This window comes from Telopea speciosissima, chromosome 1 (genome assembly GCF_018873765.1).
Source record: "Telopea speciosissima isolate NSW1024214 ecotype Mountain lineage chromosome 1, Tspe_v1, whole genome shotgun sequence".
NCBI classification, from domain to species: Eukaryota; Viridiplantae; Streptophyta; class Magnoliopsida; order Proteales; family Proteaceae; genus Telopea; species Telopea speciosissima.
Genome location: NC_057916.1, coordinates 86,384,065 through 86,407,770, shown reverse-complemented (window position 1 = coordinate 86,407,770; position 23,706 = coordinate 86,384,065). Strand labels below are relative to the sequence as shown.

Here is a 23,706-nt window from a genome sequence, read left to right as displayed (position 1 = left end):
AAGCAAAAGTGGAAATCCCAGGTGGTCCAGGCGCCTTATGTGTCTCTCTAGGCGTAGGAGCAACACAAGGCGCACATTTTATTTCCCTATTCTTTTTTTCCTCATAGGTCGATTTGATCTACAATACAGAATCAGTATAAAAAAAGCTCACTAAATTTTAAGACCAATATTTTAGTTCTTAAAGGATGCATTTAAATTCAATTGCATAGTGGGTTATTCTTTTGATTCTAACCTGCCCGAAAGGGTAGTGTACCATCAAATATCCATTTTCATACACTGCGGAGCATAATGTCATGATACTACACCTACACTGGGAAGAAAATAAAAATCAAAACCCAAAATTTCCATTGCTGGGTCCATTATCCGATTTCAGATTACTAACAGTCACATCTAGACTTGAAAAAAGAAGCTTTCCCTTACGAGTCCACTTCCACAAAAAGGCTGGCCTGAGGATGTAACCCTGCTTCTTTCAATGACATTAAGTGCTTCTCTGGGCCATATACAAGCCGAGGAAAGTTAGAGACTAGGCTGTAATTCTCTGCATTCAAGCAATCCAAAGAATCAACATAATCATAGAGGGACTGTATGGTAGCTGTGCTGTAGAACCTCCTTTCCTTCCGTTCTCCAGTAGGAAATCGTACCAAAACCTGTTCCCAAAAACATAACTACTAAGATAGCTTTCTTCAACAATGGGGAAAAGGAACAATTAAGGGGGGAAAGAAGGCAAAAGCTACGATCGTGAAGTACATTGCCTGCAAGGTTATCTAATATCAGCATAATCTTCTTCATAGGTTCCGTGGCAATTATCAGAAATTTTTTTTTTGGGGGGGGGGGGGGGAGGGGTAGATAATATCAGCATAGTTGTTATCCATGCAGTCTGCTCTTTACAAGTTATGGATCATAAACTGGGTATCTGGAATCTCTATTATTTCCATGCAGAATATGAAGTTCACCAAGTCCAAACATGATCAAATGTCTAGAGGGCAATGCCAAGCTCAATTATCTTGAAAAACTTGAGCAACAGGAATCCAATTGCTCCCAGAAAACAATTTTGACAAAATATCTTTAGTGATTGTTACACATCCCAAAAAAATTTCATTGTTCCATTAACAATAATAAAAAATATTTCATAGCCAAAATTTTTTCCAAAGCACAAGATATAGAGTACAACAACAACGGGCCATAGCCTAACACCATCAAAAGAGCATACATGCATTTTTTTTAAATCTCTACATAGTACTAAGCAACTTATTGTCTTATACTACTTGACCACCGCATCTATAAAAAAGAAAAAAACCTTCCTTTCTCAAGAATATTGATGCAGACTTAAAGGCCTACCAGCGCAAGAAGTCGAATCAAAACATCTGAGTCAACTCCATTCCAGCAAAATGACTCAGTCCTAAAGTTCCAGCAGCTGGTTGATTTTTTTTCTTCCTTCCCTCTCTTTAAATCTTCTGTGATTTTATCTTTTAACTTACTTGTAGTGGTAGAGTTTCTAACTAATAGAACTCCATCCTATTTTTTGTCTTTTTACAAGTACTTTTAGTAGTAGAGTTTCTATCTAATAGAACTCTATCTTATCTTATCACTTTAAGTTAGAAAAGACTACCTAAAAGGGTTTTTTACTTTGATTTTCTTTGTTTGTTTTATTAGTTATCAAGTTCTATTGTAACCCTTTAATTGCTTTTATAAATAAAGTGCAGGGTAGCACTGCAAGCCATGATTTTTGGATACAACATTGTTGTCTCGCTGAGTCACTGCTGTGATGATACTGTGCCCTCCTAGTGGTGAATAAGGTAACTTATCAAACCTTGCGGTGGAAAGCCCGGGTCTCTTGTCGCTCCCTCTAGTTTTTTTTCATTGTTAAGTTCTTTCAAGAATATAGCAACTGTGGAGCATTAAACAGTATATCTCCTGTGGTATAGCTCTCCTCTCAATCTGGGATTTCTGGAAACAGGGAACTACAGGTCTGTTTTTGTTTATCACTTCATACACTTTTCGGTCAGTATTCTCTTGCTTTCCTGTTGTAAGATCAACTTGCTGACTGCATCTTGATTTCCTAATCTGGTTGGAGATTTATTAGTTCCTATTTTGGTGGAATATCAAGAACTGTACTTCAAGTTTTTTGTGTCGAACCTGATTTCAGTAGTGGAAGTATATTTTAGCTTTGCTGATATTAATTCTGAAACTAAGTTCACTAGATATGTTGTTTGGCTGATTTTGAGGTTTCCTAGTCATACAAAGAACTGTCCATATAAGCAGCTCCAACCCTTGGAGGATCTTGCTGATATTTTCAGCAGTCATTCTAAGCCTAAGGAGGACCACTCAACCAAGAGGATCCACTGGTCTTATATGCTGATTTGTTGTTATAGCAGTTCTCTTGAATCTGGACTTTTTTTTTGGTGAAGCTCTTGAATCTGGACTTGCTACATTCAGTTTCAATCCTGTTCATTTGGTGACTGATCTTAGATATCAGAACCACATTAAATATCCATTACCATAAGAAGGGCATGGTTCAAGAAACAAGCTAATAGCTGCCTCACATGGCTAAATGTAAGCCAAGAGAGCTCAAACTCCTTTTTCTCAGTGGAGTCCAACAGTACAGTAAAACAAAAATCCACACAGGAATAACAACGGATAAAATAAATATCAGAAGAACTTCACTTAGAATAGAAGGATTACTTTGTAACATCAGGGCATACCCAGTGCACAAGGCTCCCACCACTCCGGGGTCTGGGGAGGGTCATAATGTATACGCAGTCTTACCCCTGCTTTCGCAGAAAGGCTGTTTCGAGACTCGAATCCATGTCCACTTGGTCACAATGGAGCAACCTTACCGTTGCACCAAGGCCCGTCCTCTACTTTGTAACATTAGGATAAAATAAAAATCAGAAGAAACTTCACTCGGAATAGAAGGATTACTTGTGTAACACCAGGTCCTTTCTCAGGTTCATCACCCAATGACATAGCTTTCTCCTGCCGCCTTCTAGCTAGTGCAGCTTCTTTTTCAGCAGCTTCTTGAGCTGCTCGTTGTCGAGCCTCTTCTTCCTCCCTCTGTTTTCTCTCAGTTTCTGCAGCTTCCCTCTCCAATCGCTCTTGCTCCTCTTTCCTTTGCCGCTCTCTAGCCTGATGTGACAGAGAAACAACATAATTTCAATTTAAATAAGGAAAATAGAAACAAGACCCAGAATTATGTATGAAACATATAATACGGGCATGCATGCCCTTTTAAAATAATATAGACAAACCAAACCAACAAGGGCCACAGTTACAAAAAGCAACATACTTGATCGGCTTCAAGCGCTGTCCTGTATGCAGCATCTTGCTCCTCTCTCAAACGCACATTGGTCCTCCTTTCTTCCGCATCAAGCCTAGCTGAGACAAGAACAGAAGCACTCTCCTCAGCAACTCTCTGAAGGACGGTGAGCAATTGCTCAGGAGATTTTGGACCCTCAATCTGCAGAACATGCAGCAGACTAATTTTAAAAAAAAAATGTGCAACTTAATATAGTCATCCATCAGCAATTCAAGTGAAAATCCACAAAGCATACAGAGGGAGAAGCACAAATTTTACCTAAAATACTTTCTAGTCTCTACAACAAATACACCAGAAGAAGAATAACAATAGCAGGATGGGGAAAAGTCTTAAGAGCATACTGGAGAATCGCCCATTGTAGTGCTGTAATCCCAAAATACTATTATTTCTCTTCAATCCATTTTTCAGATGCAAGAAGGTTAGTAGTCCTGTAAAATCTCAGCTAATTTCCACTCTCAAAAATTCACAGAGCAATGCACAAATGAACAACCAAAAAGAAAAAAAAGCTAAACGATTTGCATTACCCGCATAAGAAGGGTTTCCTGTGCTGCCCACCCTAACGTGCCATGTGGACAGATGACGCAGTTATTCCAACCATTGGATTGAGAGGACATGGCCCTCAATGTGCCATGTGGCAGATATTTGGACAGCCTCGGAAGGCCTTCATATGTGGGCCATGCAGGAAACAGCCCCTCAACAAAACAGCGGAGATTAATGAGATGTGCATTTTATTGCAGAGTTAAAACAGGAATAGTATTTGTCCTTGTGCTATATGAAGCATTCCACTGGAAACCCAAAGTGGCTTCTCTGAAAGGAAATAAGTTCCCTAGTGCGGCTGAAATGGTATTTAACTAAATAAGCCTGGGGTAGTGTACTGATGGAAGCTTTATGAGACAAGGAAGTTACAAAACAGATGAAAGAGACATAGTTTTTGAGGAAATTAGATACACCATGCGAAACAAAGACAACAAATACAAAATCCCGTGTTTAATCCTAGGTGGCTTTTTGAGTACCATGGAAAAGACAAACTGCTGTCTACCTTGAGGCTTCTCACCTCTTGTTTTCTTCATTAAAATTTGTTTACATGTCTTTGCAGGGATCCATGTAGCCGACCCCATGGATCCGGGTTAAAAAATCCTGGTTTGGATCACTTATGGACCCACAAAAATGAATAAAATGCCAAATTAATGGTTGAGCGGCAATTCCTTAACTATATAGAAGCTATGGACAACTTTTGGGCAAGATAACAAATAAGTGACTAAATGGTAAATAGATCTAAATAAGGGATGGTTATTCTGTACTTAAGGATATAGATGGACAAATAAGATTAAGGATAAGAGGGAGGGGGTACATTGGAAGGAAGAGAGACGATGAGATATAAAATACAATCACTCATCTTCTTCAACCTCACATGATAAGAAAGGAGAACAAGAAACCAGCAATAACCAATTTCAATTTCATTTGAAAGAACTCCCGCTGTTTAACTACAATCAAGGTAATATTTCAAACATAGGCTCTCTTATTACCTAGCCCTCTTAAGATCAACCAACAGTGGTCCAGAAATCAGCTATTCATTTAATAGTAATTGTATGAACTCAGATCTGATTGCAGGTTCAAATCTCACAGAATAAGAAAAATTTGGGGGTGGGAGAACCTGGGGTTTGAGTCGCCCTAAGGTGATGATCAGATGCCCAAAATATGAGGGGGGAAAGAAGAGGAGGTGAGAGAGAACAGTCCCCAATCGTGAGCGACTGTTTGGTCTCCCGGCACATAACAGGGAAAATAAATAGTATAGCAGGAAGAGATGTGGAAGAGGAAATGTACCTGTAAATAAAAAAGGATGAAACTACAGTTGAGGAAGGAAGAGAAGAAGAGAGGGGGAAGAACACCCAGCCAACAGGTTGCTAATAGGCCACACAGGCTTACTCAAACAAAACCCAATTAATTCCATAATCTGTCCATTATGATGACTTGCATAGATATATAGAAGAAAGATTCCTACCATAGTTGTCATGGCGTCCAGGCGACTGAAGGCGTCGGAAGGGTCCTGGACGCAAGGCAACCAAGGCGCCTGTCTATGTGATCCTAGTTGTCAAGGTGTCACCTAGGCAGCACCTTCACAACTATGCCTACTACGGAAAAAATAGAATTAGAAAGGAGATTGGAATCAATCTGATCTCCTACGTAATCTAATAGCTAACCAAAATTAAAGATTACATAATATTCTTCCAAATAAAATAGATCTCCCTAAATATTCTACTGAACCAACCCGGTTTGGAATCGGTTCCTTGTGGTATATGAATCCCAAAGGGTCAAACTAATCCAGCTGGTCAACTGGATTAGTGTTTCCCAGTCATATTTTGTTTCTGTTATGACTTTTATAAATATAGAAGAGGCATAGCCTCCCCCACGTTTTTTATTAATGAATAAGAGGCTTTTCAGCTCAATGGCCTGTGGATTCAGATGTGTTTCTTGCTGGGTATTCAGCAAGGCAATCAGGTGGATTCCTGATTTCTATTTCCTGCACTCAACTCTTATCAACTGATAAGGTCAGTACATATCTTTAATCTGTTCTTCTATTCATACCTTCTATTCATTCCAGATCTGAGATTCCTATAATCTGTGGATACTTTAAATAATCAGTTCATGGTTTGAAGTCAGATTCATATGTTGGTTGCTTGCTGATCAATATTACTGGTTGGTTCATATTCTGATTTCTGTCTCTAAATCAATATAGCACTGCTATCAAATTCTGTTTTATTTGAACTTCCTTGTTCAAGTAGGATTTTGGTTGTTGACTTGTTTAAATTCTCCTAAGAACTGGTTCTGCAGTACTGTTGAGTTACCTTAGTCAAGGGGGATTGGTTTAAAATCTGACCTTTGGATTGAATTGATATTTTAACATTCTGTTCCCCTTGTTAAATAAGCCTCTGATATTAATATTAGCTGCACCTGGATGGTAGATTATTTAATAGCAGTTTTCTCCTGAATTCTGGAAAATTTCCTTCACTGCGATTCTGATGTAGATAGATTCTATGGCAAGCAATACTCCAGCTGGGGAGTTCTAGAAGACTTGTTTCTATTTTAGAATTATTCTCTAAGATATTTTGTGGTTGTCTATCAAGCAACCTTAGTCAGTGTAGTTTCTAATTTCAGAATTAGAAAGTAGGCTTAAGTTTCTATTTTCAGATGTTTCCTTTCTTGCAAGTTTCTAATTTCTCTTACTCATAGATGCCTATAAATATGTATGAGCTCTTAGGAGCCTCCCCATGATTTATTGATGAATGAAAACTTGCTGTTAGCAACTTTATGTCCTGAGAGAGGATGAGAGGCTGAGAGAGCCCACCCCTTCCCCCTATCTATCTATCCCTCCTATCTTCTCCTTCAATCGATCTCCCTTCTCTTTCTCTTTCTATTTTGATTCCCTGCCTGCAACACTGCAACCTTGACCCTCTTTATTAAGTTCTAAGATCAGTTTAAGGACTTTCATCAACCTAGCTCCTGCTGGAGGTTACCTGCTGGCTGTGAAGGCCCTGCAGACCTGCGGATAAATCACTTTCTATTTTCTGGGCTGCAGGTTTGTTCCAAGCTATCCCAGCAACCTGAGACAGTACTGTGCTAATATTTTGAGGGTCAATCAATCTCCCTAAGGGCTTCATTCTAGTGCTTTATTAGCCCTGATCTGGCTTTGTTGTTCAAGTTCAAAGAAGCCACTTGTTCTTCCTATTCTGTTGTATCAGCTGGGTTATTAGAAGTCTATTGTTGCTGCAACTTGGGGAGATCATATCTCCGCAACCACTGGTCAGAATTGGCTGAAATTTGGAGGTTCTCTTCCTGTTACCAGGACCCTCCTTCAATCCAAGTTTGGCATCAAACTGCTGGCTGGTTTGCCTAGAACTGCTTACCTTCTATTTTGATACTGTACTTTCTAATTCTGGCTTTCTAACTTAGACTGTCCTGCAAATAAGGGGTTTGTTTGCTGCCTGGGTTTCATTGTACTGTGGGTAATTCTGGGATTAGTTTACTTGTAAATTAACTCTGCATTAGATTCTAGATTCTTGAATTATGAAAACTAGTAACTTAGTTGACCAGAAACCTATCAAACGCTGGCTGTTTTGATATTACATGGGGTGGGTGTATAACTTTCACGCGTTACTTGCCATAGGCATAATATATGGTCTAAATATTAAGTAATTGGGTGGGGGGGGGGGGATAATAATTTTGTTCACCTTTCCAAGTATTAGGGAGCTTGTTATGTTTCTAGAATCTAGACAAGTCTTACATTCTTTCTATATAAAAAGAGTGTCCTAGTACATGAGGCTCCCGCTACTGCAGGGTCTGGGAGGGGCAAATGTACAGAGTCTTACTCCCGCTTTGCGGAGAGGATGTTTCCATGTTTCGTACCCGCAGCCATCAGTGCAACTTAACGGCAGGAAAAATTAACGGCCATCTTAGAAATGCCAAAAGGGATCGACAGCAGGCCCCCCACCTAGTAAGCAATTGGTAATCAACACCCACCCCTCACCCCCTTTTCCCCTGTACACAGTCTTACTCTAGATGAGTCTTACGTTGATCTAAAAATTCTCTTTTAGGATTTTCAGCTTAAAATTTTTTTTTTTCATTTAAGAAAGGGAGAGAAGTTAAGAGCGCTAGAATAGTTAGGAAGTTCCTACTCTTCCTTTTTAGTGAATTAATGGAATTGGCAGGGTAATTTGTTTCCTTACCCAATGGTTTTTAAAAGTTTTTTCCTTTAAGGGAGAGAAGTTAAGAGCCCTAGAATAGTTAAGAAGTTCCTATTTTTCCTTTTTCAATGAATTAATGGAATTGGCAAGGTAATGCGTTTCTTACCCTATGGTTTGATGGGTAAACCCTTTATCTTTTTGCTGTAAACAGATTTTCCCAATCTCATCATTACAATTTGTCATATAAATCTCACACAAACACTTTACTAAAAAAAGAGGCTCACCCCTAATAAACTAATAAAACAAGAAAAACCCGAACATCAAGAACTTTAATTTTTTATTCATATTTACTTGAAACACTTCTCTTCCCTAGCACATGCCAAATTAAATTTCTAGGAACTATGTCATAAGCTTTTTCTAGGTCAATAAAGACCATATGGAGAACCTTATGAGTCTCCTAAGTAGGTGATAGCTTCTGTTGTGGATCTTCCTGGCATAAAAACAAATTGGTTCTACGAAATAGTGGTCTCTTTTCTCAGGTGTGTTTCAATAACCCTCTCTCATAATTTCATAGTATTACTCATTAGTTTTATGCCTCTATAGTTATTGTAACTCTGGATATCATCTTTATTTTTGTAATTCGGGACCACAATGCTTCTCCTCCAATCATCTAGCATTTTCCTAGTGCACATAATCTTATTAAACAACTTGGTTAGCCAAGATAAGTCATAGATTCCTAAGCTCTTTCCACTTCTATTGGAACCCCATCTGGGCCTGGAGCCTTGGCAATTTTCATCTTTCTTAGTGCTTCTTTTACTTCAGATGCCCTAATTTTACGTATATACCTCCAACAAGTGTCTTGATGCATATGCTCTGCCTTCTTCTGGTCCACTATAGCTTGAAATGGTTTCATTAAGTAGGCTGTGGATATAACCTTTCCATCTCTCCTCGATGTCCTCATCCCTTACTAGGACTCTACAATCATCACTTTTAATACATCTAACATGGTAGAAATCTCTACTCCTCATTTCCCTCATTTTAGCTATCTTATAGATAGCTTTTTCCTCTTCCTTAGTGCTCAAATTGTTATAAAGATCTTCATATTTCCTCGCCCTTGCATTCTCCACAATCTTCTTAGCATCATTTCTACCAAATTTATACCTTTTTAAATCTTCTACATCCTTGGGCCTTTGCCATGACTTAAAACTAGCTTCCTCCAAGTCTCCCTAAGGGAATTACAGTTTCTTTTCGATTCCCCTAGGACCTCTTTAGCCACATTCTTAATAGATACACCATCCTAGTTCATCATCCCTAACGACCATAGTATAATTCTCGTTGAAGGGTAAGAATCTCATTCAAACCTTCTAATGTTTCACAAATATTTCAAATAGGAGGAAAATTTTAATGTGGTCTAACCTCCAGAGGATGGAAACTCAAAATGTTTACTATATTCCAATAGGGAAATCATTTCAACCACCTAATTATTTGAAATAAATGCAATAATTTGCCAAAAACTCATCTAGTTAAAATTAATAACAAACAAGTAAATAAGTGCTATAAAATTATCATCATGCAAGCCTTAGTGCAACTATTTTGAATCAGCTGGAAAAAAGTTTAGTTGATTCAGATCTTCTTTTACTGAGTATTGTTTAAATTTTTACCACTACCCTAATCAATGGTTTTTATAGCCCTTCAGCATTCTTAAGAACATTACTAATAACGCAAACAGTCTCCGTCCACTGACAAGTTTAGCATTGATTAAACATAATAACAAAACACGTATCCCAAATCCAAAGAGAGTTACCTGCTGAAGTAGTGCAATTCTCTGATTCGTGGCTGCCATGACTACCGCACAGAAAGGGAACCTGGATGCTTTCAGGCTATTACTCATCTTAAATCCCTCGCTCGCCCTGATACTCCCTCCCCATGATACAAAATTCTCATTGATAAAGGACGCAACAACCTCGGAACACAAACTCCGTTCACAAAACAAAGGCGTATCAGGGTGATCCGGAGAGTGTAAGTACACGAATAACAGTTTAAACTCTTGACGAGAACGCTGCAACGCATCCATAAACCCCTCTGCAACGAAATTGGGACGAGTCATTCCAAAATCCCTTTCGAATCCCGCAGCGAAGTACGCAGCCTCAGAGGCAGCAGCGGAGAGGGTAACTAGAGGAGAAGAAGATGCATCTCCGTTACGGCCGGGACCCAAACCAAGCAAGCCGAGGGAGTGGGAGAGAACACCACCAGCAACCCACATACCGAGCCCGATTGCCCCAGATATCAACCCTAAACTACCCGAAATCACGGAGAAGGGAAGAGTGATAAGTTTCCATGCTAAACCGGGAGGAGAAGCGACGTCTAAAACCGGGTCTCGCTCTAACTGAGTCAATTCGGATTGGTCGACGCCTTCCCAAGACTCTGAATTTGGTTGTCCCCTGCTCCAGGCAATGTTATGGTCGTCGTTATCGTTGTTTGGATTGCTCACGGAAGCTGAATTCGACGTGGTGAAGGCCGAAATGGCGAGTTCAAGATCCCAACCATGAGCAGCGAGGATCTCAGTGCACAAATCAGGATCATCAAGGCCTGTAATTGCTTGAAAGTAAGCCAATTTATCGTCGAAATCCACCATTACTCCCTTGTCAGTTGCAGAAGAGTGAGAAATTTAGGGTCTGAGTCAGTGGTTTTTCTACCAAAAAGAAGTGAAAGAATTTAAGATTAACGTTTCCTTTTATCTGTCCAGCGAATTCGAAAACGAAGAAGCAAATCAAGAAATCGAGTTTGGGTTCTGGAAACCATCGAAACCTTTCCCTCTCCCTCTCTGTCTCTCAGTAGAATAAGGGAGTAGTTTAATATAATGTCTAAAATGCCCTTGACTTTGGATATTATGACAAGTTGACGTTTGGCTAAAGGTAAAGGATTCTACAGGATAAATTGGCTTACTTTCAAGCAATAACAGGCCTTTTCCCACACTTAAAAAGGGTCTGAGCAGGAGTGACAATTTGGGAAAAGAAAAGATTGACAGTAAAACAGAGAATACAAATGATCGGTTTGGTTAGGCAAGAAGTTTGATGATAGTGTATGTGGATAACTATGAATCTATGATCCTTGAGGGTTGGATATTCAAGGTTGGTGACGCATTTAGATACAAAAAAAAAGCTGCTTTTGCCGCAACCTTCACAATTTTAGGGAGAGGGTTCTTTGAGCAAGCCACATTATGTGGAAAACAAAAATGAGTTGTTTATCAAATAAATTAAAAAAAAGAAAAAGAAAAAAAAGAGAGGAACACACCAATGAGTAGAGATAAAATTAGGGTTGCAAACAATTGGGTTGGGCTGGGTTGACCTTTATTGGGCCAGACAGTGAACAATCTTAGGCATGAGGAGTACTGATCTAGGCCTTTTGAATTGGCTAAGTCGTTAGATTTGTTGGTTGATTAGATTTTGCTAAAAGTCAAATAAAGGGTTTGCCAATTGCAAACGAAAAAATATTGGCACTCAAACATCGGCTAAAAAGATCTATGCACGTCACGGCCACTTTTGGGACAAAAAATATGTATGTAAAACATCATAGGCTTTGAAATATCATATCAAAATTCAACAGGAACAATTGAAATTAAAAGCCACATGGGTAAGTTTAGGCTCCATGCTTGCTCGATCTGACCGACCTATATTTGTTAGATTGACCATGAACCGGGCCAGGTTTACACCATGGCCATCCTATGCTAATCAAGGTCTTTAATAGGATGGGGCTCCTGTACAACGCAAGGGTGTGCTGCACATCTTGTGGCGGGGTACCACAGCTCGCGAAATGGATGAGTTCCCTTTTAGACGGTCTAGATCGAGCTGGGCAAGATGGGAGTGGTGCATATGCGATGTATGGGAGGATATCTGAATTTTGAAATCCAAATTTCTAGCTTGATCCAGACCCTCCAAAAGGGAGCTCGTCCATGTGACGAGCTGTTGTGCCGTACCACAAGATTTTGCGATGCACACCTGCGCCCTAGAGGATCCCAATCCGTCTTTAATATGTTACGCTCAATCCTTCCTGTTAAATTATTACCTAATGATATGATGGAAGTATATCAGTGTTATACACATGGTATATATTCACCCATCCAACTCAATACTACAAGTTCATGGGGCTACCAATGGATTACGTCCAACTTTATACACCCCATAACCGGATCCACTCCATCAAATATGCAGTATGTTTGTTTGTCTACAATTATTGTTTTGGATATGTAAAATCATTAACAGAAAACTTGCTTTATTGTGGCCTAGTGGTCATGGGTTCGAGTCGAGAAATAGCCTCTCTACAAAGTGGATAAGGTTGCCTAACCCCATGCCCAAACTCTGTAGTGATGAGCGCCTTGTGCACTAGGTTCGAACTTTATATATAAAATCGATAAACTCAGAATAAAAGAAATTAAAATGATGAAATACTGAGCTGATTTAGGATCAACTTACATGTTTCGGCCACTACTAGCTTTAACGTTGTGATTTTTGTTGCCCTAAATGATTCTTTACATTTATGATCCCAAACTTTGCAGACATGTTGTCTATATCATCATGATCTATTCATAAAATAATTTTTAACTAGATCAATCAACTTAATCATGAAACTATAAATAACATAAAAAAAAAACGTTTATGGAACAATCAATTATGATTGAGATTAAAACCTACATGTCGCTTATTCAATTGTCTGGATGAACAAATTATCAATTCACATATATGGTTGAGAAAATGCCACCCAAGTTGGAATTAATAGAAATGATGCTAGATATACACTAACACAAAAAGATGTAAATAAGGCAATCAAGTTGTTATCTAGAAGGTGAAGTTACTAGAAGACCCCTTGTATTTTGTATAGATTCAATGTATCTCATTTTTACGTATCTTCTTGTCATTCTTCCTATTATTTATGCCACATAATATGTTAGGTCTTCTGTCTTATGTGTTACTTAATTTGTAAAGTTATTTGTAACATAAAAGAATGTAAATGAAGGAGAAGTTACTAGAAGATCCCTGTATTCTATATAGATTCAATTGAATTATTTAATTTTTACGTATCTTCTTGTCATTCTCTCTATTATTTATGCCACATAATATGTTAGGTCTTTATGTGTATCTTTGTAAAGTTATTTGAATCGATGTAAATGAGGCAATCAAGATGTTATCTAGAAGGAGAAGATACCAGAAGATTCATGTATTTTGTATAGATTCATTGCATCTAATTTTTACGTATCTTGTCATCTTTTCTATTATTTATGCCACTTAATACGTTAGGCCTTTATGTGTATCTTTGTAAAACTATTTTTGACTAAAATGTCATTTGTATTAAGGGGGGGGGGGGGAAGAATGAACAAGAATAAATTGGACTAAGCCAGAAACAACAACAACAAAGCAAGCAAAATACCTCACGCCTTCAGCAAAGGCATCAATGGGACTACGAGAGGGAAATGCTCGTAGCACTAAAGAAATACACTAAAGAAAAACATAAAATATGATATCTGGGATGAATCGTTGTAAAGTTATTTGTTATAAATAAGACCTCAATTTCACCAAATGGTCTGCCTTGTTATTCATATACCAAAACTTTATTACCGATGAGACAAAAAGATTCCTCAACTTCTAGACACTAGTCAGTTTTTCTTTTCTTTTCTTTCTTCTTCTTTCTATTTATATTTTTTTTATGATAACGAAATAAAACTTTATGAAAATAAAATTTTTAGATATATATGGTTAATGCAACACTCATGTTAGTTGGCCTTTAGATTTGTTTAACCTTTTATTAGCTATATCTTTTCTAATGATTAATATTAAAGTTTATATTCTCTATAAAAACGACTACATAGTTTCAGTAGCAAGTAAGTTAGCAATTTGAGCAATAACCCTATTTTTCCCTCTCCCCATTCCCATCTCCTCCCTTTCGTATGGTAAGACTGATAAGTCTCAATATGCTACTTAGATGGTGGAAGAGGGAGCCACATAAAGGAGATGCATATGATTTTGTTTCAATTTCAAGTGTTGTGATATGGTTTCACCCAAATGGCCTCGGTTGACAAAACTAACACGGCTTTTGAACAAGGATGAATTGTAAAATAGAATCCATATAGCCAACCTCATTTATAGTTAAAAAAAAGGTGAAAATTAAAAAAAAAAAAAGAAAAAGAAAAAAAAAACTGTGTCTAGGAGTGTGATCTATGCCAGCACTCTCGTGAATGCTTTAAGAAAAAGACACCTCTGCCCCCTTGTTTTGAGAAGAAGACAAAGACATACATAAGAATGCTGGCGTAGACCACATCCCGACAGAAAACTATTTCCCAAAAAATATATAGACTTGTTCAAGGTGGTACGGATTGAATAAAACCAATGTTTCTTTATAGGGAAGTAGATCGAGTTCCATTTGAATTCTATGGAAGGTTAAATAGCTCTGTTCAAGATCTTCATATATTAGTTGGGTCCCTCTACCTAATAACCTGATCATGGTGCCAAGAGGAAGAAACTATGAAGTTTCCCATTATTTTGTGAGATATTTAACAAAAGTGATATCAAATGATTGATGGAGATTAAACTCTTCCATTTTAGAGAGAAGTTTGAAATTTCCATGTTAATTTGTCTGGTAAATTATATATTATTGAAACAGATATCTTAATTTATTACAAATTAATACACTTGTTGCACAGTGGGAACCCAATATAGAGTTAGTGCATTGCATTGTGTAATGCAATACACCAAGAAGAAGCACTACTAATTAATCAATCTGCAGGTTTACGCACGAAACCCTAAACAACTTTTGACCTAATTTTTCTTTGTGACACTTTTAGCCTTTGTTATTGATTAAGGAATCTTGAAGATCAAACTTGAATGTAATTGCCAAATCTCAACAATTAAAAATATGTAGGTTGGCTCAGTTACAAAAGGGCAAGTAGAGAGAACTACCTGAATTTTACATATAAAATAAGCTTAAAAAGATCTTTTTTTCTTTTCTTTTTTCCCCCTCTTAGCCCTGGGAAGAGATGTTGTTCTTGTCTAAATTAATTAATAATTTAGAACTCAAACTTGTTGAAGGGCTTTCATGTTTTGTTGTTCTTGGTAATCTGAGATGGGTTTTTCAATCTCAGACTTGAAATCTGCCAAGTTCTCTAATTCATTCACTGCTTCAACCACCCCTTCAATCCTTCCCACTATTTCAATCAATAATGAAGCTACTGTGACCAGAGGAACAACTTCCATTAGAGGGACAACAACAATGTTGGGTGTTGAAATTGTCTCTTTATTTTTCTCCCCCTCAGGTGCTTCTGGTAATGGTGATGGTGATGGTGGTGGTGGTGGTGGTGGTGGAGTGAGTAAGCTAGGAAGTGACTTCAAACCATTTAGAAGCTCTTGTACTGCATCTTTCATCTCTTGAACTGATAATTCTACTTCAATAGATCTCTGCATCGTCGTCATCGTAATGGCTAATTCCTTCAATACCCTTGAAGAATGAGAGCTTAATATCATGCAAGCATTACTAAGAAGCTTCTTTACAAAGTCAGGTGCCTGTAGTTCATCAATTAACAAATCCAAAACAATTATTAATTACTGTTGTAATTAAAGACTAATTAAAGACTAATTGGGTATGCAAGAACTATTATTAGTATATATATATATATATATATATATATATACCTGAACTTCTGAATTAATGCAACCATTAAGAGCTTCTATACAGCAAGCACAATTGCGCATTGATGCTCCAATTTTAAGGTATTGTTTCCATGGATGAGAAAAATTGAAGTTACCATGAGCAGGTTCCCATCTAGCAAAATTAGCCTATAAAAAAGGGAATAATAACTCATAAGTGATTAGGAATTAAGGAAATTAAATTGTAGGAAATAAGAGAAGCAAGAGAGTTTAATTAATTAATTACTTACAAAAGAGTCTTCTGCTCCTTTTGAATTTAAGACACATTTGTAACCTAATAAACTTTTATTGGGTTTATCATCATTGTCAACATTGTCATCATCACTGTTCATCTCCTTGAAGTACTCAATCACACATCCTAAATTTCATGTTAAAATGATAAAATTTGAATGAGATAAGGGGTATAGTAGTAGCTAGCTTTGTATAGTTTAGTAAATACTAAATAGTTGTTGTTGTTGCTGTTGTTAAGAAACTTACCATCCAAGGAATTTGCAAGTTTTTCCATATTACGAGTGATGAGGAGGTGAAGCTCCTCACCAGCCCAAATGGGACAAACAAGCATGCTAATTAGCATGCAGAGAGAGGTTCCAATGGCAATGGTGGACACTCTTTGGTGAGCCATCTGCAATAATTTTTCAACACGAAAACCCGATACCGAAACCAAGCTGAAGGTGAGGATAAAGATCATAGCACCGTAATCGAATCTCGCTTTTATTGTAGGAATAAATCTTGAGAAAGTTGCAGCTGAAGCTGATGATGAGATCAAAACAAAGAAAAGATAAAAGAGTTAAGTTAGGTCATGTATATATAGAGGTGTCTTCAACTCTCAATATAAGCTTATTTGTGTAGGTCATTAATGAATGAAAATATTCACAAACCTAAAATGAAGACTGAAGCTCCAAGAATTACAGGCCCAAACCTGTCTCCTGACTGACTAGCAATCCAGTGGACACCAACAGCTAGTGATCCAGCAAGAACAGTTCCAGTTACTCTGTTTAAGCATTTACATAGTGTAGCTCCTGCAACAAATCAATAATTAATAACAAAATTTCTTAATGAAAACCTAGAAATTACTTAGGGAAAGGGTAATGGCATTCCCTAAAATTTAAAGGGATTTGAATGCTTACCAACTGAGTATTCAAAGACTACCACAACAGTCATGACTGCCCACATAGCATTCCCTCCAACACCATCATACAAAGGTCTCATATAATAAAAGAGTGAGACTATGGTTAGAGCCATCCCTACTTTGACACAATGGATGAATTTTTTAGGATCTTCAACCCCTAAACTCCAGGCTTTCTTGAAGAACTTCCCAATTTTTGAAGTGAACTTAACAAGCAAACCCAAGAACCCTAGCCAGGTTCTATGGATGGGGCTAGATTCTGGAACTAGTAGCTCAGATGACTCATTATTACTCCTCCATACCTTCCATTGTAACCCACCTGAAGCTTCTTCCTTCACATTAACCATCTTCCACTCAAACCCACTTCCAAATCACTAAAAATTTCCTAACAAATGAACTGCTCTAGGAAGGAAGACCTCAAAACTCAAATGCCAATGTACTGGAAGGGCTCTCTGTCTCTCTCTGTTTCTCTCTTTCTCCCCTTGTGTTGGTAATGTTGATGTTGGGTGGATGTTTATATAAATGGTGGTACTTGGGGTACCTTGGCTTGCATTTCAAAAAGTAATAAATAAAGAATAGAAAATCCGTAAAGGTACGGTCACTAGGAAAGAGTTCAAATTTGTTTCTAATATTTAGGAAGGTAAAAGTTTATAATAATGGTTTTTTAGATGGATTCTTTCTAGTTTCTACTACTGCAATTCAAAATACTGGATTTTAATATTTCCAGTACTTCTCTCCGGGTCCCTTTGTACTTTTGAAGCATGTCCCCCACGGACAACATTAGAAGCTGATGTATTAAATTTTTATTGTTATTTTTTGGGTGAAAGCTGATGTATTAAAATTTAACTTTTATTATTAATAGATGTAATTATTTATATATAATACCACTAACTTATGTGGGTAGTACTTATAATTTTGTCTTGATTGGCGTATACACAAAGTATTAATAATAATAAGGGAGAATGTTCTCTGTGCCGCAGCGTAGCCTGTGCCCAGACACATGGGGATCGGTGTAATGACCATCCTGCTCCCTGCACAAGCTACCGATGTGCCTGGGCGCAGGCCACAGTGCGGCACAGAGAATAACACCCCTAATAATAATAATAATGAGAAGAAGAAGAAGGTTAAAAGGACAAAAAAAGGACGTGGCTAGGGAAGAAGAGGGCCAACAATAGAACTCATGGAATTTTTTTTTTTTTTTGGGGGTAAAACTCAAGGAAATTCTTGGGCCACAAACTCAACTACTAGTTTCCTTTTCTTATTAATGAAACTAATGTAATAGTTAGTTTAACGGGAGTGCTGAATGATACCTCTATAAATGTATTTAGAACTTGACATCTTCTTTTAATTGTCTTTTGTTTTAAGTAATGAGGGTTTTGAAAGAAAAAAAATTGAGAGTGAAATTTTATTATATCATTATCAAAAGGTGTCATTGTCATGCACATGTTTTAAGTAAATGACGATATTTACTTTCATTTAAAAAAAAATTATAACATTAAAAGGGCAAAAAAACAAGGTTACAAATTATTTGATACTTTAAAGGGTGTCAATAAGAAAATCCCTAGTTTAAAATAAAGGAAATCTATTCTACCCCTATTTAGAAAGCTTCCCTAAATAATCCACCATTTTCAGCCACAGTGATAGGTGATCTTGATGACTTAAACTATAACCTATATAAAACACCGATTGGATTGTCTAAAAATCAAATTTCATGACCTATCTCGAATCTCAAATGTATGGCTCATCATTTAATGATTTTCCCCTATTAGGCATACTGTCATAACAAAATAAACCAATATATGATTATTCTGGTAATTCTACCTATTAAATAGATAAAGGACCATTGAGGCCGGATTGGCTTATTTTGTCAAGTTTCAGGGTCAAAATCAATCATATTCATCTTTCAGTTAGCTGTCAAAATCTTAACTTCCATGAGTTCATGCACCAGTTCTAGCTTCTCTTGGTTTTAATGGATCGAACCAAGCATGAATATGAGAATTAACCTAATTATTTCCTCTTGTGATGTTTAAATTTTTAGTTTACAAGTAACTACGTAGTATACGGATTTTCATCTTCTCAAGTGTGACCAGTGCACCGCATTTAAGAATCCAATCGTAAAAACATGAGCATTGGTGTCTTTTTATCCTTTCAAGTGTTGGGTGGATGGTTGGATTCTTAAGTGCCCAATGCTAGGGTTTAAGGTTTAAACACAAGGTTGCTTAAAACAATACACCTTACATATCAAGTTTAGAATAAACAGATTGCTGACTCCAGCTAGTATTTATAGGAAAGACTAGAATTTTAGGTTAGATGAGCTTTATCCAGTGGGGCTCACCATAATTTTATTCCTTATTCAAGTAGACTTATATTAAAACATATAAAAAGGTTATAGAATATACCTAACACCCAGTGTCACCACTTTTGAGAGAATAAATTTTCCGTACTATATAATTGACAAGGAAATATGTGACAAAGAAAGAATATTGTGGTGTATTACTTTGAATGATCACTCTTGAGTATATGATAGGGTGGGAACTTCCTATTCTATCATTAATTAAATATATTGTCTTCATCTCCATAAAAATTGTCCTCACTCTTCTCTCTTTTTCTCTCTTATCCCCACGAATTTCCTTGGGACAAGCATTTGAGATAATGTGACCTAACAACAAGAAGATCCACTTTCAGAAAAGTCATTAGCATTAAGAAGGTTTTAATTAATTATATACATTTTTGCACAGTAAAGCAGCTCTTTAGTTTTTAATTTGTCTTCTCTCTCTCTCTCTCTCTCTCTCTTGGATAATAAAAAGAAATCAAGTTGCAAACCTCAGATTTTCAGTAGTTTCTTTCAGATAAGCATTGATGATTCAACAATTTAACCAAGATTTATTAACTTTTAGAATAAAGTTCTCATTAATGCCCAAAGCCAATCTGGCACAGGAAACTATAATTGCCCTGATGAAGTTAAGGTTAACATTCAACTTCATTGGAGGAATTAGAGGAGTAAAATTAAACAAAGAGGGCAAAACAGAAGCTAAGATAAGCTAATTTTTCCTATTTTTTGATTACCCATAAAAAGAAAGAAAGAAAAAAAAAAGACAAGCTAGTTTATGTAGATTAGCAGTCTGAGCTAACTAGCTAGAAAAATTATGTACTTGTGTTGGTTATGTTTTGGTGGCTATTGGATGTGCTATTGTTAGTCAAAATTCAAAACATCTTTGTCAAAATTTTTATTTTTTTTTGATAGATAATTACAAACCAAAGGGAGAAAGACCCTCACCCAATCAAAGGCAAAACTCTAGTGAGGGAGGAGGGGGGATGTGTAAGGACCAGGCATAATAACGGGCTTCCCCTCAGCTAAGAGGGGTCCTAAAGTATCAGAGCGGGTACGTTGGGCCTCCGTCGATGATGGGCCTTGCTCCACCCACGAAGACAGAGCTCAGAAGGCCTGCATGTAAGGGGGAATATTGAGATAATCCTACATCGGCTGTGGGTGCTCCGACTTTAATCCATCATCGGCCTGCATGTAAGGGGGAATATAAGAGTCACAAGATAGCACCTCACTTTGAACCAATTGAATTTAAGATGGAAGCTAGCTTAATACCAACTTAGCTATGCATCCTATGGTATCTCCTTTGAATGTTTTACTGATTCTATGGTATCTCCCTTGGTTAAGTTAATGAATAGACTGAATATTTTCTATAATTAAAAAAAGAATACCAACTATACTATATAGTTTTTTTGTACACAACATTTAGGAGTAAAACACCTGATGGAAGAGATGACCTAATTTTAGACTCTTCTCTAAGCTAGTGGGTTGTTCCTCTTAAGTGGAAACCCCATTGTGGTCTGGCATGTGATGAAAATGACATCCATTAAGTGCTCTTTCATCACGTCTCAAACCTTACTTAGCTAGCTAGCAAAAGTAGCTTAATTATCCCATTTCTTTAATTAATATCACTAATTAAATTTCTTTTAATTCTCTTTCTTTCATTCATAATTAATTATAAACTCCTCTCTCTCTCTCTCTCTAATTAGGTCATGACTCATGACTAATTAGAAGTGGGGATGCACTGAATTAAGTTGATCCAAGAAGACAACTTATCTCACAAATGATAAGCTTTTCCACAGCCAAGCATCAATTTGAAAAGCCATTTCAACTATCATCTTCTTCTGTAAGCGTGTGTGCACCGTACAAAGGAAGCCATTTAAACAGTTTACACCACTATCTCTATCTATATATCCTTCTAATTAATTAAAAACCATTCTTCTTCTTATACTATTAAACACTCATTACAGATAGGCCTAAACCCAGTTTAGCATTAAAACCTCTAGGTTAGATCTTTAATTAACTTAAAAAGACTTTTAAGGAACGGCCCTTACATGTTCTATTCTCTTTATAGTATATTCCAAGAAGATCTCTTTGGTATCTCTATCTCATCTTTGGGAACTGAAAACTAATAAATATTAGGTGATGCGTACGTGGGGTTAGCCTCCTATATATATATATATATATATATTCTCCACTTAAGCCTAAAACCTAAAACCTTGCAGTTTTAAAACAAAACTGTACCTCGATCTATAAGCCCAATTAGGGTAACCTTCTTACCTAACAAAATTTTAATGCATTGTGAAGGTGAGAAACATTCCTTTTTGCATGGCTGTATTGTTAGGAATTAATAAACTGATTAGCCTAATTAGTTGGGTTTGGAAAGTCATTAGTGAACTAGTTAAAGTGGTTTATATAGCCTTAATCCCATTAAAATGCATTAACGAGCATGCATGGAGCATAGTTATCTAGCTGTATGCATGCATGCATGCATGCGCGTATATGTTTTCTCGAAACGAAAAGAGAAGGTTTGTTCCAAGGAAATCAATCAAATAAATAATCTCTTGGAACCAATATCAACAAGTCCATAAAAGGCAAAATCTCTGAGTGACAAAACGCACAATGGTCTAGGAATCAGAACTGATATGACAACCTGTATAACCCAATTCAGCACACATTCGAAGACCATCTAAAAGCGCCCTCATTTCCACCTCCGAATTAATGCGTACTCCATAATAATTGGCAAAAGCCTTAACAAAAGAGTCATCCTGATTGCGAATAATGTCACACCTTCCACTAATACCAGGATTTCATTTACTCGCCCTATCAGCATTAAGCTTTATCGCATTAAAAGGTGGACACCAATAAAATAGGCAGGGAGAGCGATGTTTGATAGAAGGAAGCTTTAAATTAAGTATCAACTCACCCTTTAGGAAAAGCTTTTTGGTAAACATAGAACGATAAAGAATTTTTCTAATCCATAATTTAATTTTTCTAATAACCGTTGAAGTTGTGTGCATATCATTATCATGCCTGCGATTATTTCTACCTATAATGTACAATAGGATGTGACAGTTTAATGATAGAACTCATTGTCCATGGTGGCGAGAAACTTTCTCCGATGACTTTTAGAAAGAAGCTTCATGATAGAGGTGTAGCCACTAAGTCGGTAGACTGGGCTCGATCTAATTTGTCATTGATCAACTATTTGGGACAAGAATTAAACTAACCAATAATATAATCAGTCCTTAAAGTCCATACCAAAATTGATTACGTACTTTCAATCAGTTCTCGGGTTTAAAATTTTTATTTTTATTTTTTTTGTACCTCGAATATTACCTGGGACCCGGGACAGCCCTTGAGATTTTATTTAAAATTAAGCCAAAATAGGGATGAATACAATGGGGGGACATTCCCGCCTAACCCCTAGCCCAATCGAGAACAATCAAAACAGGACAAAACACTCGAACACTCAAAGCAAAAGCTCACTCCCAAACCCAAACAAAGACAAAGTTACACTCTTAACACTGGAAGACCACTAGCATCCTCGTGAGAAATCCGTCGAAGATCCTGAGGTAAACTAGTTACTCCATGAAACAACGAGTCAGATGCCAACTCATAAGCCAGATTTGTAAGGTAGTCCGCTGCCCTATTACCTTCACGGTATGTGAAAGAAATCATTGGTTTAAGGGAGTCAATCAGCTCCAAAACTTCCTGAAACCAGTACCATCCTTTTCAAAAACCACATTTTCTTTTTGAAATGCAAAGAAATCATTGGTTTAAGGGAGTCAATTTTTTTTCCCCTTTTGATAGGTAATATCAACTTTAATGCTGAGGAAGGGGAAAAACTATACAATCAAAGAAAAGGCAGCCCTCCAAGCTACTCAAAGACACACCCTAGGAGAGCAAGGAGAGCCTCAAATAAGCCAACATAGAAAGCTAGCCAAGATAAAATAGAGGCACCCTAATCAAGACTGGCTTCAAAAGGCAACCTTCAAAAGGGACCCCAAAATAGCAAAGAGGGACCTAAGTGGTCAATTATCGGGTCTTAAACCAGTTTAGACCCATTTTGGGATCAATAAGCCCATATTTAGGACATGGGTCATGACTCATGAGTTTGATAATTTTCGTTTTAAACACGTTTTTGTTAATTATGGACATGAGCTTGCTAGTGCACCCTTAGGTGTAGACTGTAGAGTGCATTTCTATTGAGAAATCAATAAAAGAGTCCTGTTTTGTTAGCTCTTAGAAATCAATTATGTTGGGAAGTATCTTGACCAACTCTATACCAATTGAGCCTCTCCATCTAGTGTCTCATTGCTCCTTCAAACTGATAAAAAAGAGAAAAATTAAAAATTTGCTTCATCCCTGTTGAAGGATTCACCTACTTACTAATCTAAGGTCATTATTACTCCTTCCTATATGTCGTAGGTCTGAAATGTCATTCACTATCCTTTGACATTCATTCAACTACAATGATGGTCTTAGGAACTTAAGGAAAACTCGATCCAATTAAAAATAACATCTGGAGTTCCGAAAAAACTATTGATGAGTTTATGTTC

At 37.1% G+C, this 23,706-nt stretch overlaps 2 protein-coding genes across 2 annotated transcripts; both read right to left on the bottom strand.

The window, feature by feature from the left end:
* Positions 1–250: 250 nt before the first annotated feature.
* On the bottom strand, positions 251–10,769 carry LOC122667223 (plant UBX domain-containing protein 10-like). The gene is made up of 4 exons (XM_043863472.1): positions 9,803–10,769; positions 3,287–3,457; positions 2,923–3,126; positions 251–647 (listed from the first exon to the last, which is right to left on the bottom strand). The coding sequence occupies exons 1-4, from the start codon at positions 10,631–10,633 to the stop codon at positions 417–419; spliced, it is 1,437 nt and encodes a 478-aa protein (XP_043719407.1). The 5' UTR covers positions 10,634–10,769; the 3' UTR covers positions 251–416.
* Positions 10,770–15,005: 4,236 nt separating this feature from the next.
* Positions 15,006–17,169, bottom strand: LOC122667214 (aluminum-activated malate transporter 10). The gene is made up of 6 exons (XM_043863462.1): positions 16,820–17,169; positions 16,571–16,711; positions 16,170–16,442; positions 15,923–16,050; positions 15,678–15,821; positions 15,006–15,548 (listed from the first exon to the last, which is right to left on the bottom strand). The coding sequence occupies exons 1-6, from the start codon at positions 17,163–17,165 to the stop codon at positions 15,063–15,065; spliced, it is 1,518 nt and encodes a 505-aa protein (XP_043719397.1). The 5' UTR covers positions 17,166–17,169; the 3' UTR covers positions 15,006–15,062.
* Positions 17,170–23,706: the final 6,537 nt, after the last annotated feature.

Bases quoted from the DNA above. Each gene is read 5' to 3' on its own strand.
- LOC122667223 (XM_043863472.1), bottom strand. From the start codon at position 10,633: ATGGTGGATTTCGACGATAAATTGGCTTACTTTCAAGCAATTACAGGC. The intron at 3,458-9,802 runs GTAACTCTCTTT...CATGTTCTGCAG, and splicing joins GAATTGCACTACTTCAGCAG to ATTGAGGGTCCAAAATCTCC. The intron at 3,127-3,286 runs GTATGTTGCTTT...CTGTCACATCAG, and splicing joins CAGCGCTTGAAGCCGATCAA to GCTAGAGAGCGGCAAAGGAA.
- LOC122667214 (XM_043863462.1), bottom strand. From the start codon at position 17,165: ATGGTTAATGTGAAGGAAGAAGCTTCAGGTGGGTTACAATGGAAGGTA. The intron at 16,051-16,169 runs GTAAGTTTCTTA...CATGAAATTTAG, and splicing joins ACTTGCAAATTCCTTGGATG to GATGTGTGATTGAGTACTTC. The intron at 15,549-15,677 runs GTATATATATAT...GATGAACTACAG, and splicing joins GCATTAATTCAGAAGTTCAG to GCACCTGACTTTGTAAAGAA.